At 40.8% G+C, this 21,684-nt stretch overlaps 1 protein-coding gene across 3 annotated transcripts in view; it reads right to left on the bottom strand.

Annotated features, from left to right (window-relative positions):
* Nucleotides 1–21,684, bottom strand: part of DGKI (diacylglycerol kinase iota) — a 153,360-nt gene that overhangs the window by 99,659 nt on the left and 32,017 nt on the right. For all 3 annotated transcript variants that reach the window (XM_075503567.1, XM_075503574.1, XM_075503559.1), the window contains 10 exons: nucleotides 17,034–17,108; nucleotides 15,715–15,810; nucleotides 13,795–13,877; nucleotides 12,269–12,329; nucleotides 8,470–8,583; nucleotides 7,756–7,893; nucleotides 6,536–6,614; nucleotides 2,719–2,774; nucleotides 1,789–1,851; nucleotides 1,495–1,568 (listed from right to left, as the gene is read on the bottom strand). In XM_075503567.1, coding sequence (XP_075359682.1) covers nucleotides 1,495–1,568; nucleotides 1,789–1,851; nucleotides 2,719–2,774; nucleotides 6,536–6,614; nucleotides 7,756–7,893; nucleotides 8,470–8,583; nucleotides 12,269–12,329; nucleotides 13,795–13,877; nucleotides 15,715–15,810; nucleotides 17,034–17,108 — 839 coding nt within the window. The remainder of the gene's footprint in view (nucleotides 1–1,494; nucleotides 1,569–1,788; nucleotides 1,852–2,718; nucleotides 2,775–6,535; nucleotides 6,615–7,755; nucleotides 7,894–8,469; nucleotides 8,584–12,268; nucleotides 12,330–13,794; nucleotides 13,878–15,714; nucleotides 15,811–17,033; nucleotides 17,109–21,684) is intronic.

The following is a 21,684-nucleotide window of genomic DNA, read 5'->3' as shown; positions in this document are numbered from 1 at the left end:
AGAGGTTTGGAAAGCAAGCTTTGAGAAAGCAGTTTGCCCTGATTGGTCCTGACTAGTAGCCTGACTATTAGCCTGTTCTGCTGTCCTCCAGAAGTATCCAGATATCCATTCCAGGATTCAATTCAGGGACAATTAAAAGTTATGCTGGCAAGGACTGGACAAAAGGGAAAATCTGTCATTTGTTTCCAAGCTGGTACACCATCCATAAATGTATCCATCATAATCTTTAGCAGGTTCCTTTGTGAGAGGAAAACAGGGAAACACCAGGAAACAGATAACAGAGCAGCAGCACTTTGTTCTCCCCACTTGCTTTGCTTTCTGCAGATGAGCTGTTGAGCCAGAAAGCTGCTTAGCCCCTCTTCTAGGCAGGCATGGGGATGCAGCAGCAACTCCAGCCTTGAAGCTCCATTTCCTCTCTCCCTGCTGGCTCAGAAGTTATAATAGCATAAGGAATGCAAAACTTTTCATAGCTTGAGGAGGCCGGGAGAAATAAGAAGCAGGAACAGATACAGCTGTGGCATCTGTCTTTCCTACTACTAAAGAATGGATGTAAAAGTGATAGAAGAGGGATCTTTGGAGTGGTGACACCAGGCAGAAGCTTGCAGCGAGGGCTGTGCAGGACTCAAAAGATCAAGTGCTTGGGACTGCATGTGGAGCAAAGTGGTAGGTTGTCTAAAGCAGTGGTCTCCAAAGTGGGGTGCATGCACCACAGGGAGTGTGCAAGAAAAATCCACAACAAGACAACTAGGGTGTGTGAAGAAAATATTGTTTGTACTTTTAATAAATAAGAAAAAAACCATTAAAATAGTGTTTGTTTCATCTTTATCACATCCTTTCTTAATTTCTGTTTTTGTGTATGTTTTCTAATGTAATATATAAGTATACCAGTACATGTATATAATTTATAAATAAATATACATATATTGGGGTGGTGCTCAAAAGTTTTTACTGATAGGGATGCACAATCAAAAAAAAGTTTGGAGACTACTGCTCTAGAGAGCAGGAGATAGACACCTTTTAAGAATACAGCTATATTTCTATTTGGGACACCTTTTAACATGTTAAAAACACAGCACTTCTTTCAACAGTTTGGTGTTCCTTTACCAAAAAAATATTCATCCTTCCCCCCGCCCTCTGCTTTCCCGCTGCGCCCTTTTTTCACACTCTGCTTCTAATTTAGTGGAAGACCAGGCATCTGTGTCTTTACTATCTTGTTTGCAGGTTAGGTGCACAACTTTTGAGAGCGTGTTTGTTAATCATTTCTACTATCTCTGTATCGGGATATTCAACATTTTAAAAGATGGTTTAGCTGCACTCTAAACTCGGATCCCATTCCGTATCGCTAATTAACAGTATTATAAGCACCTAGCTCTCAGGAAGGCAGCACAGTGGCAATACTCTTCCTGCACATCCACCCAGTCTAGGACAGCTTGTAGGTATCTTCCCCCCCCCCCCCCCCCCTTTTATAACTCCCAGCATCTGTCTTGAGCTTACCTGGGTATGTTTAAAAACACTATACACTGGAACTTCAGCTCCTGGATCTTTGGAGTCAGGTCTGTACCATCACACTACAAAGCCAAAGTGACAGAGCACAGAGAAATTGCTGAATGGAGCCACAGACAAGAGAAGTGTTGCTGCTTTGTAACAACTTTCCCAAGACTTTCCTTGGAATGTGTTGCAAATGTCATGCTCAAAACTGAAAAGTAACAGAGCCATTAAACTCTCACCTCGCTCTCTCCCCATTCCCCCCTCTTCCCACAACACTATGACACAATTTCTTATACTTACCACAACTTTAACATGCTTGGATAAATCTCTTGAGCTTCTTTGCAGAAAGTCTGTAAAGGCTGCCTGCAACAGAAATAAGTGCAAGAACTGTCATCAGCACTTCCTGTCTTCTCTTTCATCATTTCTTATCCCACCACAGAGCTAATTAACAAAATGCCATCCTTTTGCCAAACCTATTCTTTCTTGCTGTCAGGAGACATAATTTTTTTTTTTTTTTAAATCAAGATACTTCTCTTTTTGAGAGGTTAACCAAAGAAGGTCCTTGAGCATCCAAGGATTTAAATGCAAATTCTTGCTCATATATTTGTTTCCATGTTTAAGGCACGTGGGTACAGCAGGAGTCATCATCCAGAAAGACATTATATGTCATGCATTATCAAATGAGTGTTTCTCTCAATAACTGCATTTTAGAATAAAGCGTTGTCCATGTACCTCCTGAATGCAGAAGTGGGCAATTTTATGTGCATATTTACATATGAAAATGAATCACTCCAAATAGCTGATCTCTGCCCTCCACTCCCCATGACCCTACATCCAAAACTACTCCTCAAAGCTACAAAGATACAGGCTAACAGATGGGGAATTTCTCTAGTAAAGTCAATATCAATATGCTGCCCAGACCCTGAAAGAAGCAGAGCAGTTTATTGAGAAGCTTATGAGCCAGAAGCAGGGGGAGCAAGACATGACCAGTACTATGTCCAAAGGAGTAGCAGTTCTCTCACCTGCTAAGCACTGTAAAACAACAATGCTTCAGGCACTTTCCAACAGACACACGTGGCATTGCCAGAAACAGTACACGTGCACTTTAAATTGCAACAGGCAAAATGAACTGGCGTGAGCTCCTGATGTGAGAAAGTGAGGGGGAAGGTACTTAAGAAAATATTAAAACAACTATGGTAGCGTCATTCTGTAAGATGAATCACAACTCACCCCTGCATAAAACATTTTATTTCTAAATCGGCTGTTGAATTTCTCTGGATTTGCTTCTGTGAAAGAATAAAAAGGAAAAATATGAATACCCTAACAAAACAAGTAGACTCCATTGTACCTTCACATTCCCTGCTAGTACTATAGTGCTTTTAGCACACATCACTCAGTGAAAATATTAATATAAATATAGTTTTCCTGTGTGAGAGTCCCTCATCTGTGCCATTATCTGCTATCAGATTTCAAACATTGGTATTGAATTCTTCCCCTTTCCTGTAGAGTGAAAATAGATGGAGACATGAGCAAAGAGGCAACAAGAATACAATCAGTTAATTTAGCACCTCTCAGACTATTCATCTTATGATCTCTCAGTACCACTTGTGAGACTTCTATTTCTACCAACGCAGAACAGACCTCCAAGAATTATTAGAAATCCATGAAACACTAACCCATGCTTTGAAGCAGGAGTAAAGCACTAGTCAATTATAAGATGAAACAGACACTTAAATTCTGATGTGTTACAAAGAGGTACTGAGGAACAGACATCTCTACCCAAATATTCCTGCAGGAAAAAAAAAAGTGGTTACTCTAAAACCTATTTAGAGAGCTGTTTCATTTTGATTAGACTCTAAGTGACGGAGAATTTTAATAGTCCAGTAGTAATGCACATCTAATGGTTAATTATTCTCAATGTTAAAATAAATATGGGGTTTTTTTCCCTGTCTTGAACTTTTCAGACTTCAACTGCCAACTGCTAAATCTTATTATAGTTCTCTGTCAGATTAAAGAGCCCCCAGCTATCAGGTATCTTCTCCTTGAGTAAATACTTATAGGCTGTGATTAAATCACCTCGTAACCTTCTTTCTGATAGGCTAAATGGAGCTCCTTTAATCTCCCAGTAGAAGGCATGCTTCCCAGAATACAGGTCATTCTCATGCCTCCCGGTGAACTGCTTTCCTAGCCTGTGGCATCCAGAGACTTCAGAAGCAGCCCTTCTGACACTGTATTCAGTGGTAATAACAACCACCTATCCTTGCTCAGTAATTCTCTAGTGAGAACATCCAAATATCAAGATATTCCTTCTGGCTAAAGCATCGCACTGGTGTGAGCACTTCCAAATTACTACTTCTCAAATGACCACTTTAAACAATGTTTCTAGTTCTCTTTGAAGACACTGCATCTCACAATATAAAGCTCCATTTTGTAAGAATGAGCTACTTACTCTGCATTTCTTGTTTGATTGTTTGCCCAGCTGCTGTTATCATCCATTTATTGTGTTGTGGGTGAGCCTGGAAGGCAGTCAGGGCCACCTCTTCTTAAAACAATTAATTTAACTGCGTAAGTAAATCTCGTCTCACTTACTGAGCTCACAGCTCTTTACAGAAAGTCTCAACATCCCATGCTAAGAAGTGGGAAGCTCCTGAAGGCTCAGTGCCCATGCTGCACATTCGCTGATGTGGTTATTCCCGATGGCTCCGGGCAGCAGCCACCAGGGCACGGGCTCTTACATGGATCTTACAACAAATACTGACCAGAACCAAAGCCTCAGTTTGGAACTGGCTAATCAGAAAAGGAGCCTTTCTGAGGTCAGGGACCTTCAACATACGGAACTGTTCCTACCTCTGATGTAGCAGATAAGCATGGGTAGGGAGGGAGGACTGCAACAGAGAATAGAGCCTGAAGTTGATTAGAGTGCAATTTTGATTGTAGAAGTAAATCACTGACTGCATATCCAAGGCTCTCTCTATCCTCACCCTTCTCAAGCCACCAAGGGAGTAGGAAAAGGAAAGTGTTCGGGGGGGTGGGGGGGGGAGGGGGGGGTGTGTAGTCCTGTAAATGAACAGTGCTGGAGAGCTGAGGGAACAAACAGCATGTCAACGGGATAAAGTAAATTGCATCTCCCTTGACCCACCAAAGCATAAGGATAACAAGGGAGGAAACTGTGACTCTGGAAAGAGTCGCTACCCAGAACACTTCCTGAAGAAGCAGAGCTAAATACGTTAGGCTTGGGGCCAACCCTCAAGGCTCAATCTGAGTAATCACAAGAAAAGTGTAGAGGTTGCCATAGAAGAGGCCACATTCATGTACAGGTTCCTCTGAGACAGTGCAACCACTGCTTATTCTAAATATAACAGCTGACCAATCTCTCCTGCATAAAATGCCCTGAGAGGCTGAGTGTCCAAATCAATCTAATTTATTTTGGTTTGACAGGGGGGAGAGTGGGGGACATGGTGTTTGTTTGTTTTAATACTATATGTGATTACAATAGCTCCACATAAGCAACTGCATACAACCACTTATCTTAACGGACCAAGTGCAACAGCCTTGAAAGTGCTTTAAAGTTTTGCTACAGTTTTGCTACGAGTTTCTCTGGATCGTCATCAATTGTAAATGAGATGAGAATCTGTTTTGCACTGCTTAATTCCACATGAAACACAATAAAACCCACACACCAGCAACACCTCCAAGGCTACAAGCTTTTCTCTCCTAAAACACATAGGACTCATTTGTATATTTTAGCATTTGAGAGGGTAAGGAAGACACCAGCAGTAATGACTTGTAAGAGCAGACACTTGGGCTATGAAAAGCTCTCCTGGCCACACATACCTGCTCACAGACACACAGCTTGCTCCGCCAAGTATTTTTTCACCCATGTAAATTTTTAAAACACTGGCATCTCTGGAATAACATCCATTCTTTATAGGGCTCCATTACTTCATTATTAAGTAATGCCTCCATTAAGCGAGAAAGTAGCCATGCATTTCATCTATACAGTATATTCACAGTCACATTAGCAATGCATAGTGATATGCATTCATCAAAAAATGCATACAGCTGTCATCGTTTCATTCCTGTGCCCTTTTGTGGCCCCTCATTATTATTCCTGAAGCTTGAAGCAGTCTTAAACATTATTAAATATGCATTAGCTCATTCCATCATGTATCCTGCTCTTTATTTAGCATGACATTAGAGTGCTATCTTTTCATCTTGAAATGACACTCTGATAGTATGAAAGTGAAGATAAGGGAGGCTGTCATTCAGAAAAAATACTTGCATATGAAGCCAAAATGACCAAAAGCTGAAAACAGACAATTGAACAAGGTTTGTGTATACAAGCATGCTTGCCTAAACTATATAAATAGAGCAGTTCACATCAGTCCAAAGCCCACCTGTTAAGCCACATTTGGATCTGTATGGGGTGGTATAACTGCCGTCGGCAAGGGGACAAACAAGTGCTACAACAGCTCAAATTCCTGACAGTTTTGTGGACTTCATTAAAACCTTTCACTTGCATAGACACACTCTGGGTCTGTACCAAGTCCAATGATATTATGCTATATTCATCCATAGGTAACAGCTGTTCAGCTTGAGAACACAATTATCCTCCTGCCACCCTGCTACTTCCGCAGCCTCGCAGCTTTTCTCCTCCCTCCACCTCCACACTGGAGGGAAAACTGGCACCTGGCTTACATTTGTTTTTCTTTCTGCTCTTTTTCTGACATTTCTGCATCTGCATAAAAACTTCCTTTATATCTGTACTTGGTATCTCCTTTAGAAGATAAAAAAATTTGAAAAGCTCCCCTTTTAGCCCTTTTGCTCCAGTGAATACTATTTTTCCTTGTACTTTTTTTGTTTTTAAATCATGAATTCCCTTGGAAACTCATGATACAATCACTTCCTACTTGTGTCTGTATCTTGGGTTTTTATGTTGCAGCTTTCCTTCTGAATTATAAGAACAGGATGTTAAATCCAACTCCATTTGTAATTCATAAAATAACTGCCCATTCCCAAGGTTAAGGAAATAAAAAGTTCCTGTTACCTCTAGATTCATGGAACTCCAGTGTAACATGTGCATCAAATCCAAGGCTGAAGTAATTATTGAAGACATTGAGTGGAAGCTGTAATTGGATAATAAAAAGACATGTAAAAACACAAATGAAACGTTCCATGACACACCAGGAATTAACTACTTTAAATCTGGTATCTCATGAAAGTCTAAGAAGAAGAAAGTGGAACATATTAGGGAAATGTATGCAGAAGGTTGTTCTGAAGGTTAGTAATAGCTTGTGGAAGATGATCAGATACAAAAGCCTAAAGAACACAAAAACATCTACAGTGCTTTATGATCATATATGTACCTTTTTAAACATAAAGAATTCCTTATGCTGTCATTGAGATTTCCCATAATGCTGCTCCACTTAACATGTCAATACAAAGGTTTTCCTAATTGCTGGCACTTCAAGCTCAGCATGGCAAATGAAACTCAAGCTGTGTTCTTCCTGCTTCATATATAACCAGGAGCAGTGCAAGTCCCAGACAAGAAGCCCTAATACTACTGAGGATGCATGAGGCAGGGAAGTATGCATCTGGCCTCTTCTTCATTACACACGCCCAGCAGGGCTGTGGAAAGAGAACAGTAGCATCCGATAGATAAGCTGGAAATTATAACTGAGAAGAGGAAAACGTTTCACAAATTTTTTTTTTATGATTGTAACACTTCAACATCTCCAGTCCAAATGACATATTACTATAAATGTGATCCCCTCACAAAGATGTCAAGATCATATGGAGACCCACACACAAAGAAGTTAAATACAAAAATACACTACTCCTTGCTGTAAAGTAGGAAACTGTATCCATTAGCAAAATCTAAAGGACTAAAATTCCACATCCTGTTTTTAGATTTGTATCTCTAATTTAGGAACGGATGGTGGTCACAAGGTTGCTTCTTCTGCCACCCCAGGTTAACTAGAGAAAAAAACCAATGACCTTTCAGATACGAAGCCAGGGATTTTTGCCAGGACTTGGTTCTTGAGATAAACGCTCAATGTCCAAGACTTACAAACAACAAATAAATGACTGGTATGTATTACATTTCACACACCTCTGGAAGCATTGACACATGAAAAGAGCAAAAGGAAGAGATGCAACTAGAGAATTAAAAAGTTTCAGAGCTTCCCCACTTGTGTATCTTACGGTGTAACCCAAAGACGCTCTTAAGCATCGTACAGTCTCCCTGGGAAAAAAGGTGGCTCTAACCTTACGTGCCCCATCCTCCAGCTCATCCTGTGGCAAATCAGGGTTGCGCTCAACCTGGAGATTCCAGCGGTCCAGCTGGACGATGGTCCCATCTTCTACATGGCACAGGATCTTGGATACTGGCTCATCTGTGTAACCCTGACAGCAGAGAGTGTCACCAGAGCATCAGCCGTGGATAGTGAAAGCAAAGCAAGTCACTCGCCGATTACCTGGCAGACTTCCTTCCTTTCATAGAGGCCAGATCAAATGTTCCTAAGAACACCCCACAATATTGCTAAATTTTGATATATCAACCATTTAACAAGCTATTGCTGAGGCACACAAGTCTTGGGCAGACAGAGTAAGACCAATAAGGAGAGGAACTCAAAGTGTATTTGTCTTGCCTGGAGTAACTCCAGTGCTGTAGTCAAGGATAAATACAGAGAAATAAAGTTTAAACTATGCTTAAATTAGAAGCCTGCATATCGTCCTCATTCCTTGGCCTAAAATACCAGACAGATACATCTATGTACACTTTTATTACAACAACTACATAGACAGTAATTCAAGATCCCAGACTGGAAATTGAACCAAACCATTGTGCTTAACTGAAGCAGACCTTGGACACAGCCCTGCCTGCTTTTTTAGCCAAAATGAAGTTTCACCCTACTACACAACTAAATCAGACCAGCAAGGTGAGAGCCTGCACCTACGGGTACCCCAGTCAGTGCTTACCCCACCCCAGTTGAGGGTGCGGGCAAGGTCATTCCCAGTGCCAAGCGGAAGGACAGCCACAGGAGGCGGGGGGCTGAGTTGCAGCTCATCGAGGATGGAGAGGATCCAGCCCACCTATAAAATGGGAAATGCAGAGAACTGTTAGTCAGGAAGATTAAAAGGGGTGGAAAAAAGGAAAAAGACATATTTTGATTGTATCCCCTTTACAGAGAAGGTCAAGTAAAACAAAAGGGAGAAGGAAAAATGAGGATATCTGAAATTTAACTCTACAACTGCCCCATCTGAGGTTTCACCTTTGGGAGAACAGGTACAGCAGTTTTCATGAAACTCCTGTGCAAGTAGAAGCAGTGGGATGTAAACACTGGCTACCTTTAACAGCACACAGAGTTACTGAGGAAAGGGAGCACATAAGTTGCTGTTCTTTAAGCAGGAAATGAAAACACACAGAATTACACCTGGCTAACAGTGCCTAACTATTGCGCTGAAAAATACTGTCTGTAAAAATGTGTCAAGAATAATATGGTCGATTCAAGACAAATTTTTTAAAGTGCCCTTATGCTAGATGAAACTAAACCTTTGACAACTGTCTTGAAAGATGACGCGAGAGACACATTAAAACAGCAGGGTATCTCAGGGCATGTCCTGGAACTGGAACAGGGGGTCCAGATCAAGTCAAGCATGGAGTTGCCTACAGGTCTCCCATTCCCCAGACAAGAGACCTTAGTGCTGAATTATTTAACTCAGTGCAAAGCATAAAACATATATATTCTAGTCATACACACCCACACACGCATATATATATAAATAGAAGACTAAAAGACTAGACTAAAAGACAAACTCTAATGCTCAGGGTTGAAGATTTTGGGTTGGAACAATGTATCTGGCTCTTTTGTATCATAAACTATTGGTTATTTTAGAGAGCTCTTTCTCACTCCTGTCCCTATTCTGGATTACATAAAACTTTTAAATAGAAATCTAGCCAGAAGGAACAAATTACTGTAAAATATTTTGTTCTCATTAAATGGTAATTTCCAAGGGGGTAAAGAAGAGTTGCTGAAAATGTTCTGAAACTTTTTATAACTGAAATTCTTGCTACAAGAAAATAGGACTATTTCTTAAACTATTTCTCACCTTTACAAAAAAAATAATTAAAATCTCTGAAAGAACCTGTGCTGCATTTTTAAATAAAGAATTAAGAAAAAAAATAAACATATGATAAAATTTGATCTGGTTTTTTTTCCTGATGCCAATGTTCAAAGATGCAGTCTCTACTGGAAACGTGAGCTTCTAAATAAGACATAAAACTGAAATCCTGACTGCAACTGGGCAGGATTTTTCCTCCCCCAACTATGGGGGGGAAGAAAAATCCCCAACTCCCCATTACTATGATTTCAAATAGATTCTTACCCCAAACTGGGACGAGACTGGAGCTTCACAAAAGGTACCCAGTATAGCATGAGCATTGGTAACTACAGCTGGAATTTGAAGGACTGGACAGGGGGTGGCCTGATAGATATAGCAACCACCACCCTATTTGGTATTCTGGGGTATGTCTTTCTCCAAGTCTCTTGAAGAAATTTAATTAAGTATAAATAGCATTTATCAGACAGTTACTTATCATAACTACAATTGTAGAATTATTAAAGCACTCACCTGGGATGGGAACCCACATTAGAGCTCATTGTCTGACAACAGTCATCTAAATCACTTACAACTCTCATGAACTTGGATGTCACCAAAGGTACTTTGGTCTATCATAGGCACCATAGTAGGACTAAGTACAGTCCTTAAGAGATTTTCAGAGATAAGTAATCCTATACCTTTCAAAAATTTATCTTTCGGTGTTGATAACAGGAGACAGAATAAAGAGTCCCGATAACTTCACTGGGGCCAGGACTTCTTCAAGATCCTTTTGTCATTATTCCTTTGTCATTGCCACTGACTTAATCCATACATCTGTGCCTCAGCCTCCCACTGGTGCAGGTAGCATTACAATACCTACCACTTTCGTAAATGCTTTTAACTGATAAACAGAAACTTCAAATTCCTAATTCATAAGCACAACATTGCTATTTAACTTGACGTTATTTCTAAACCTTGCACATTAGTTTTACAATCAAGGGTGACAAAGACTATCATTTCCCTGTAAACAGAAAGCTCCTGACTGCTTTGAAAGCAAAGCTTTCCACTTATGCCCTGGAAAGGAACAGCAAGCAGCGATGATGGAAAAGTTACAATAAGTTCTGATTCACCTCAATAATGCAAGGTAACATCTGGTGTCATTGAATATTCACTAAGTCCATTTGAGCCAGATTTTTCATTTCTAGACGTAATGGCTTTGGGAATAACTAGATATTAATTTGCCTCAAACTGAGCAGCAGCAAATGTAGTAGTGGAGCGCTGCTCATACTAATGAGAAGGTGCTGCCACCTGTCGCTTGCACTTCTCAGCAAAGGGAAAACAAAAGATAGTCAGACTCAAGTGTAGTTGCATTCATTTCTATTTTAAAATTTTCAGGATGAAGATTTTTTTCCCTATTAAAATATTGGGTTCCTCAGATGGAAGCTGCAAAGGCTTTCAGAGACAGATTGAAATTCTCTTTTGCAGCTATGTCTCCTGCTAAAGCAATGCCTTGCAGGTTTCTCAAGGAATATTCACAATTCAGTAACATCTTACCGTCCCTGGTACTAGCAAGACAGTAGTCAAATAGCATATTTTCTTCACTCTTGCAGAGGAAGAACTGGTATTAATAACCTCTACAGCTGGCATTTTAAAAGAACCCACAGAAGCTGAACAGAAAGTTTCCCCAGAAATTCAAGCAGAGATGGGTTGTGGGTTGGTTCAGCTCACTACAAAAAAAAAAAAAAAAAAAAAACAAAACCACACACAAAAAAAACCAAACCCACAAAAAAAACCAAACCACAAAACCACACACACCTCCCCATGCCCTAAATATCTACATATATCTATCCTAGCCAGCCATTGCACCTTGCAACTAGTAATGCATTTTCCTTACCATACTTACAGTTACAACTATTATCAAGCACATGTTTGGGGAACTGATCTTCAGAGATTAAAGGTCAGTTTTTCAACTGTATTTAAGTACTCAGTGGCACAGACTGAGATTTACAATATTCTTAAGTGATGGAAAGAGTAATGCGGTCGTAATGCCTCCATTACCACTCTTGGCCTCCAGGTCCTGAACCACAGAGCCTGTCTTCAACTGAAGGTGCTTAAATCCATTAAAGATCTGACCCTTTTTGCTTATCCAAGAACACACAGAAATTCATTAGCAAAGAAAAATACTGATCCTGGATCTGCCAGATCCCAGGCTAGTAGTATGACCAATGCAATGTCCTTCCTTACAGATACTTTGTAAAGAAAGTGGGGAAACTCACTTTCTTTAGGCACAGAGGAGACCCTATTTTACTGTACTTGGATTATCACAGAGACGATAGCAGGAAGGAGCAGAAATTAAGACATAATGGCCCCCAGGCACTGCCTTAACCTACTAGACCCTCAGATCTGTGTAAATAGTGAGAGGAGGCCAGCCAAGTTAGTCTTTATTTTTCTAAGCTGTACCAAATCTTTATGCATAAAGCAGATAGGACCTTGGACATTAGGATCTGCCTCCATCACTACGCAGGCCAAGCCACACAGAAAATCTTTTAAAAGTAGATTTCACAAGCGTAAGGTACGTTATCTGGCTCTGCAGGCATCGCGAGGTGGGAAACCCACAACTGCAAGGAATTTAATCTCTTGGCGATGACCACGGGGCTGCCAGGCGCTGGCCACCTACCGTCCCGTCCCCGCCGCAGGCCAGGATCCGCAGGTTTGGCACCTTTCTGTACAGCTCCAGCCTGGCCAGGGGAGGGAAAGGGAAAAAAAGAGGGGAAAAAAAGTGAGAACAATGATGTAGGCACTTTTTATGCATTTTGCCAAGTGACAGTTTAACCACCACTTATTGCATTTTCAAATATTCATCACTAAGCGTGTGGGTGGAGGCAGAAAAATAATTTAAAAAACCCATCTCAGTGCTACCAAAAGCCTCGGCAGTGAGGAGGCATCAGCCCTGGCAGCCGCAGGCGGCATTGGCCCCAGCCCAACCTGAGCCCTGCAGCTCACTTCACATCTTCGCACACACACAAAACCACGAGGATGTGAAATGGGGCCTTCCTCCATGGTTAGGCAGCACCTCCTGAGAAGTATTTGATCAGTTTCGCATGTTCCCATGCTAAATCTGAAAGGCCAGATTCTCGTGTTCCCTCTGGAGATGACAAAAGTCTTCCATTTTTCTCTTATCCTAAAGTGAACAAATATGAACATCGAGGGTTTTAAACAAAATGAATGTTCCTCATCAGGATTTGCTGAGCCACCATTTCTGAGGCATGTAGAACATGACAGCTCCTTCAGCTGGTAACTATTTCTTTAACACCAAAGAAGGCAATAACATCTAACAGAGCTCTTTCTCTGGATGTCTAAGATACTAACAGGAGAGCCAAAAAAAGCAGCCATTAAAGACTTGTTCCTTCAGTTGCATGAGAGAGAGGCATAAATCTCCTAATGGAGGGGGTACATTCACATGTAGAGAGCTGAGTGACCAGAGGACCTAATCCTCCTTTAACTCCATTACACAGCTCTGAAAACTGTACGTATACTTTAAAGCTTCCATACATCACGAGGGGAGCAGCAGTGGAGGTGTTTCAGCAGGAAAAAAAAGGGTTGGGTGCTCTAGAAGTGTGAATACCAAATACTTGGACCGTTCTTATACAGGTAAATATTTGATTTTACATGATTACTATATTTTTGTGCTGCCTAACTTGTGAAAGTAGAGCTGAACAGACAGTTGACTAAAGCAAGTATCTCTATCTCAAATACCACAGAAGGATGGTCTCTTAACCCTTAGCAGTGAGAATCATCCCTTTAAGGACAGGTCCTCCATCCCCTGGAAGAGGCTCACAACTATTGCTCAGAGAAGCTGAGTTAGTTACTCAGCAAGCAGAGGTACTTGCATGCTGCTGTCACGCATGGAAATCTGGAGGCAGCCTCACCCCATTGCGCTGCTCAGCCACTAGATAATGGTCAGGCACTGTGGGATCTGCAGCAGCTCCGTCTTGGAGGCATCTGGAACTGGCTGTCTGACATGGGGGTAGCTCCTGATCTCTTCTCACAGCATCCACCACTGCAGCCCACCCCTCCACCACTACCAAAACCGAGACACATAAACCGAATACGCAGTCTACCAATCTATGCAGCTAGACCTTTGACTGCTTTCCTGATAAGAAAAGAATTATGGTCTGCAGCACTGAAGGCTCAAGAACTTACGCATCTCTTGGCCCTTCCTGAGAGAGATCAAAGACCTGGCGTGGATTCAAATACCACATAAACATTTGGAGAACCTTGGTGCCCTGGGAAAAGAGAAAAATCGAAGGAAGGGAAATTATTAATAGCTTCACGATTATTAGAAATAATAGTGTTCAATATTTACTATATTTGGACTGCTTTTCTTTCTTCTGTGCTTTACAAAGCAAACACAAACCAAGAAAAAGACAAACTAGAAAGTGGCATAGCAGATGACTGCTCTATAGAATAGCGACCCACGAATCTGGGCAGGGTGCGTATGTATACACGTAGACTAAATTTAACAACACATATCATTAATGGCTCATAAGAACAGGCATTCAGGGTCAGACCAAAGGTTCAGCTCCCACAGCAACCTGTTCTCCTACCTTTCACCACCTGCAACAAGAAATGTCTGTTATCTCACACCACCCTCAGCAATCCATAACAGCAAGAAGTTAAACAAGCTTGTGAGCAAAGTCACCATCGCACTGAATAGTGCCCTGCACAACGTCCAAGCAATGACACTGCTTTGACCTCCACCATCACCACCATGAACACTCATAACTGTAGCCCTCTAACATCTAATGAGGCAGGAGGCAAGGACTCTGCTACAGCTGCCCCAGTGCTCCCTCACTCAGTGCAGCGTGGCCAGCCCATCACCTAAGGATATAATTTCTGCCTTCTCAAACTCTGGGGTTCATATTCCAGACACTCGATTGCCTTCCTCCATGTTCTGCCAGACACAAAGTGGCAGGATCTCTTACTAGCAGAAGAGGCCTAAGAACTCTATGGGGCCAGCTTGTACTTCAAAGTAATTCAAGAATACATTTCAGACATAGCCTAGAGGGTGCAAGTCAGGATTTTTTGACAGCTCCCCCTTCTGAGGCCTGGCTTTTCTGTCTGACACCTTCCCCTAAGTGGAGAACCAAGAATAGTAGTCAAAGTGCCTAAGAAAAGGTATAAGAACAGAGAAAATAAATGTGATGTTTGTTGTAGGTATTCTCCCAGCCTCAGCTATTTGCAGTTCGTAGAACTCTTGAGCCAGAGGGAGGTCCAGGACTTTAGTAACCTTCAGGGCTTCCTCTTCCAAATCTCTCCTTCAGCTCATGTAAATTTTTAGCATCCACAACATCCTATGGCAAGGAGTTTCACAGCTGAACTACACACTGTGAGAGGGACCAACTTTTTTCTTTGATTTGAATCAGGGTCTTCACAGTTTCATTTTATATACTCCCTACTTCTAACAGAGGAGAAAGTGAGCAGCAGTTATGCTATTCTCCAAGTACTATAGGCCTCTGTTACATCTTACATCAATCTTTTCAACTAGAAGGCCTTGTTTATCAAAAGGCACTCAGATTATTTGGTATTCAAAAAGTGGCAGAACTAATCTGCAAAACTTCCACTTGGATAGGTTTTAATTCCAAGAACCCCAAGAAGTCTGCTGCATGTTAGTCACTGAAACTTGGTTCTCTAAGGTACAGTACAAGGCCAGTAATGATTTTTTTTTAAAATGCCATAGGAATGCGTCATTTCACATTCACTAATTTCACTAGGCTTTCCTAGTAAAATTAAATCACTTTTTGGATAAAAGCCTCAGACTTCATTTGCAATCTAAATTTTCTGTGGAAAGATGAAGTCTTCTGAAAACCTCCAAACTACCATTTAAGTTTCCTTTCAAGAATCTGAAGACAGGAATACAACTGCTCAAATACTGAAGTATCCATCCCACCCATCCAATTCCGTTGAAGTGGAAAGGGCATTCAACAGCAAGGACCTCTTCTAAGGACCGCAATTCAGTTGCACAGAGTTCTTCCTATCTGACTCACCAAAAACTACTCTCATTTGCAGAAACAACGTTGTTAAACTAAAACTTTGTGACCTGGATCTAGATGATGTTCTTACCTGATTTCCTCCACTTTTTGGATTGACAAAAACCAGCAGAGGCTTCATGAGTGGAGAGGAGATAGGCTTTATCACAAATGGCCGACCTTTATTATCCTGAGAAACAGAAGCAAGAAACAGCTTTAGTACAAGCTGTGTATATTTCCCTGGCACAACATGTGCAGGAGACCCAACCTAGCTCTGACAAAACTACCTCAGGTACTGGAAACAGTACAGCCATGTTAATGGAGTGTTCAGCTGGGACTAATTTGTCCAGCTGAGACAATTGAGTAAGAAGATGGGGGGGGGGAAGATATCACTTCAGGCCAGCACAAAACTATTTTAAAATTTTACTCAATGTTATTTCCCCAAAAAAACAATTATTCACACAGCACTAATAATGTGTCAGATAAAGTGCTATTTCTAATACAAACAATTTTCCAGTGGCAAATAGAATGAGATAAACTACTTTTTTCATGAATTCCACCTAACAGACAAGTTGTATCAGCACTTAGTTGCAGATGATCTGCTCTTGAATTCTTGGCCTTGCCAGCCCTCCCACCTTTGAACAAACATCACAGGTCAAACATGACATGTCAATGAGGAAGCTATTTACCTCCCTACTCCCTACCCCTGCAGGACACCAGAAAGCCCACTAGTGAGGGCACTCTCCTGGGCCGTGGCACACACAGGTTCAAGTTTGTGGTCTGCAGTTCTCCTACCACCCCAGTGAGGACCTTAACCAGAGAGCTCTGGCTATGCAGGGGCAAGCCTCCCTCCACCTCTCCCCATGAGGCTGTTGTTCATCTATATAACTAAACCACTGAGCAAGGTCTAGAAACAAGGTCTTCTATAAACTAAAAAATCAAACCATCAGATCATTCATCTGATTTCTCTCTCTCTGCGGACCAACGTCAATTTTCACGCAAATGGACTATTTCCAATATGAGATCTCCTGAGGGAGCCACCCTCAAACTGGACCAGACCCTTGCATCAGTGCACTCACCATGGATTTCACAACCCCGGTTTCACACCCTTGCCCTGCCTAGTGGAAACCAAGGGTCTGAGCTGAGTCTCTTACATCCCAAGGGAACGCTGTTTCATTAGGCTGCTGGTCCTTCTGGAGTCTGGTATGTTGTTTCTTGAAAAAATCAACTCAGCAAATAAAACTTCATACAAGTTTTATCAAAACTGATCTCTTCTCACAACAAATTCAATAGCGTGGAATTTTCCAGTGGAAAAAAAATATTAAACACTGCAGTAAAAAACCTAAACTTTAAAGTCTGTGTTTAGACATTTAAACAAAAGGAGCCTGGTTTCCAAAGCACTTGAATACTTACATCATTGCCTCTTTTGCTGGCTTTTCTTTTAAAAGACGTTCTCTTCTTTCGCCGTGTTGAAGTCTTTAATGAGTTCTACATCAAAAGAAAAAAGAATACATGAAAAGCAAAACAAAATTTAGAAGACAGGCCCAGACAGAGCCCCTTTACGAAGCTCTTCCATGCATGTCCACTTGGAGAATGATAAGAGTATCTGGCACATGCTCGATATTTAAATTACATGCGCTGCATGCTTTACACTTCCACACCACCGTTTATGGAGAAAGCCACACACGGAGACCAGACTGGTGCTTTGGAACTGGAAACTTTCCCACGCTGTGAGGGGGGAAAAAGATCAGATGCTCCCATAGACTCACATAACACCACATGTTGTACCTGCCAACCCTCCCAATAGGGGTAGGAGACGCCCGTTTCCCCTTCGGGGCTCCAGTCTCCTGCCCAATCAGGCTCGTCTCCTGGTATGGAGACCACCTGCATAAAGATGTAATAAAAAACATGATAAATGAGATATTTTTCATGTTTTTTTTTTTTTTTTAGGAAAGAAAACAACAAGTTTTAGCTCTGGCAACCATTATGACTCAACATAACGCAGGCCACCATGGCGTATGATGCTGGCACTGTGGAGTCAGTTCCAGCCTATCAAGAAACTTGTGTAATCATCTGCTAGGGAACAAACTGAATTGTTAACATTTAAGGATTTTGGTGACAGGGGGTCTTTGTGGGTTTTTGTTTTGTTTTTGTTTTTAAATAGCAATATCACTTAACTACATGGGAATAAAACCATAAAACTGCTTGTATTTTTGCAGAACCTATTAAAATAGAACTTGCATCAAAGCTATTCTCCAGGCTGGCGATAGCCTGCTCAGTGATACTGAACCAAAAGGTGTTCTGGTGTGATAAGAACAGTCCAAAAAAGGGGAATTTTGTTTTATTTTTTAATTATTTTAATTCAGTAACTGAAGTCATACCTGCAGGAAACCCTAACCCTTTCCATATGACTGAAATTTTGTATTATAGGAAATACTGTAAATATTTTCTCAGTATTTCAACTTCTAGTCTAGCCATCACCAGGAAATAAAGTAACAGGGAATTAGAAGAAAGTTTGATTTTTATTTTTTTTTCTGGCTTCAAGAGCGGAAGCAAGATCCACTGAGCTCATCCAAAAGTTCATTTCTGTCCTGACCTTATTCAAAAGCGTACCACTAATGAAAAAAAGTGAATGACCAGAGATCATCAAATCTGTAAGCAGTAACGTCTGTCCTTAATCCTGCTTGCTAACCAACATTAACAAGATTCTAGATTCTGTTTAATACCTAACAACCACTTCCAGAATTTCAAGACTTCAGTATGACACACCAGCTATGGAAGTTAGTTTTTCTTAACTTCTCAGAGATGTGGAAACATTAACAGCTATCTAACTCAAATACCTAAAGACACTGTCCTTTTTCACCCAGACCAAGAGAAGCCTGCTGTAGAGCACAAGGTCCCAAGCTTTTTGTCACCTCTCAACATTCCTTGCAGACCAGGATGTAGTCATGCCTTGTTGCTTCCTGAAAATACTGAAGACAAGACGGCTCTGCAGATAAATTACAGGACATTTGCCCTTTTAGACCATATTTTGAGACACCACCTAAAGAAGCATTCATACTCTTCCCTACTCTGATACAAAGTGGTCTTGAAAGCATAATAAACCACAAAGACTGCACTGACTATGGAAATGCATCGGCAATGTCATCTGCATGGTCTTTCATTGCCCTACCTCAGTAGTCAGACTGACTGTAGACAAAAGTCTTTATGTCAATGTAAAGGTACAGGACGTTACTCTCAAAGCTGCCTCCCATGGGGACCTTAGCCTAGTTTCTCAGCCGTTCTCTACTGAAGGATTCTCCCTGGAGTGGGGCAAAACAGATGACAGACTGAGAAGATCTAGTCTATCCACAGTCTTGCCAGTGCTCTAGTGAAAGGTCACGGGCATATCAAGCCTTCTCCCTGTGCTTCAGTCTCTCCAGGTGTAAAATGAAAAATACTTATCCTATCGGCAAAGTGCAGTGAATTCTGCTGGCAAACTGTAGTCTGTAACTCAAGTTAGATATTATACTAGGCAAGTACTTAGCTGTACCTCCGGAAGAAGGACTGTACTTGTTTTTCTACCTCCACAATGGATAGACCTAAGCCCAGTGAAATTCTTCTGGAAAGGGCAATGACAGTAAAATCCTGACTAATTAAAAAAAAAATTAATTTAAAAGAAGGTTTAAATGTAGTTGTCATTAAATCCCATTATAACGTATCTCTTTTCTTGCCTATGAGTGGGGTGGGAAGAGGCATACAACTATATTAGGAAACAGTTTTATTCTAAGCCTCCATTCATTATTATAACATTTTTCATTTCCACACTCAAAAAGGCAACAAAATACGCTATGTCACAACTATGTTATTTCACTTTTTAACATGCCTACACCTATAGTGTTAAGAGAAGCTAAAGCTTTGCTACGATGATTGCAACAGCATGTCCATAGCAGATGAAAGGCAAAAAAGCTGCTTAAACACATGTAGGTTCTCTTTGCAAACATGCAGAAGAATAACAGCCAAGAGTAATCATCAGTCTTTGCACATTAAACTGAAGAAATGGATGCATACTACCTTGTCCACATAACAAGGTGATGAGTATTTTATAAATGTATAGTGTTATTCAGTGAAGTACCTGATAGCAAAGCATACCTTTAAATGGGCACCATATGTAAATCCTAACTTGCCTCTAGAGAGGAAACCTCTCCTTTGTGGATGTCAGTTTGGCCATCTTAAAGAGAGATTTTTGGTATTATTGCATGGTCCCTATAGTTCTAAGCAAGCTTAGCTAGATGAACAGAAGAACTGGAGTCCTTTTTGTATGGTGTTGGGTGATGCGAGGGCCACAGACTATCTCAAGCAAATCCAATGGACCCTTTTAACCGTTTCATTTACAACATTCCAAGCCATTTTCAAAGGCATTTAGCATGCTAGGCTTCAAATGACTTAAATAATGAACAGCCTCTGGGAAGGCGAATCTTGACCATCTTCTGGTTGTTCACAAACCACAATCAGACAAGCCAGCTGCACTCAGCAATTGAGGAAATAAAGAAATAAACCCAGAAGTATAAATATTCACTAGCACTTTTTCATGGTCCTCAGAGGAGGAGGAGAAGAAAACACCATGTTTACTCACCTTGAACATAAAAAACCCTGGAATTTTACAGTTACTGCCTTTGCCTTCCCAAACAGAAGACAGACTGAATCAGCCAGATCCTCCTTATTCTCTACTTTCTCCCACAACATAGGCATAGCAAGTCCATTCCTAGAGCTAAGACCACCTGGGCTACCAAACCTCACCTATAACAAAATACCACCAGTCAACAGGGGTGACCTGCTTTCACAAACTAGGAGATGGAATGGATTTGAACCCCAGGAAATCAGAACTGGTATCAAAGTGCTGCTAACACAGTACAGAAGCACTGGAAATCAGTAAAGAAGTTGCAAAAGTGGCTCACATTATGAATAACATGGAATAGATACTGAGAGTTTTCCATTCATGTAAATGGGTCATTACATACAGGGCTACCACCGATCCCAAAGCTATTTGAACCATTCTGAATATTCTTCATCTTGCAACCAATTGCTTGCAAGAAGCAAAAGCTCCCCATTTAGAATGTAGGTCATCAGCAGAGATTTGTCTTTAACCAATTATACCATAATGTTTCTTTACCACAACGTTGCTGGTAATCAGAGGGGGAGTGTTCTCTTTATTCAAGCGCAATATTTGAAAGGTGGTGACCCATGTTGTACAAACTAAGCATGGAAAACCATTTTTGTAGCAATAAAAAAAAAATTAAAATTAAAAATCAGGGCAAGGTTTTGCTACAAAAAGCCATCTTATTTGCTTAAAAGAAACAACCAGCAAACGTGATGAAGGCACCACTAAAATCAATTTCATATGAGTAGGGAATTCAGTTCAGGAGTTGCCTGTGACCAATGCGAGTAGTTAATTAGAGCTGAGGAAATAATTTATAACAAAAAGGCTTCTAGCCAAATTTATTCTGATTGTGGAATATGTGAAAAACAGATTGCTGTCTACACATTTATTTACTATCTGAATTAACAAAAATTTCTGAATGTTTTGTTTGTATTCTGTGGATTGAATGCAGTCAATACTCAATAGTGTTTATCAAACATGCATATAGGGTGAAGAGGGTCATAATACACAGAAGTAGAGCTGGCCAGAAACAGCAGGAGGGGAGAAAGATATCTCCTAAAAAAAAGAAAAAAAAGAAGAAAGACTTCTGCCAAAAATCTGAAAACACATCTGAAAGATGCACCATTATTTTCTAGAGCAATAAGGATGCATTCCCCAGAACTAGCACTGCAATGGGTCCTGTTAAGAAGTTTCATGAAAGTATGCCCACTGTCTGTGCTAAATATCATTTTGATCTATCTAATGCTTCAGTTACTCAAGATGAAGTTATTGCATACTACTGACCTCAAATTTCAAGGACTTGAGACATGATGGAAAGGGAATATTGGATTGAAGTACTTCCTCTCCATTCATGACTCAGGCACACAAAGTTAACATTTTCTTAAGGTGTAAGATTTTAAACCTTTATCTAAAAGCATTTTTCCT

The sequence above is a fragment of the Mycteria americana genome, chromosome 1 (genome assembly GCF_035582795.1).
Source record: "Mycteria americana isolate JAX WOST 10 ecotype Jacksonville Zoo and Gardens chromosome 1, USCA_MyAme_1.0, whole genome shotgun sequence".
Taxonomy (NCBI): domain Eukaryota; kingdom Metazoa; phylum Chordata; class Aves; order Ciconiiformes; family Ciconiidae; genus Mycteria; species Mycteria americana.
Note: the sequence above shows the minus strand (reverse complement) of the source record. Positions and strands in the feature narration are given on the sequence as shown.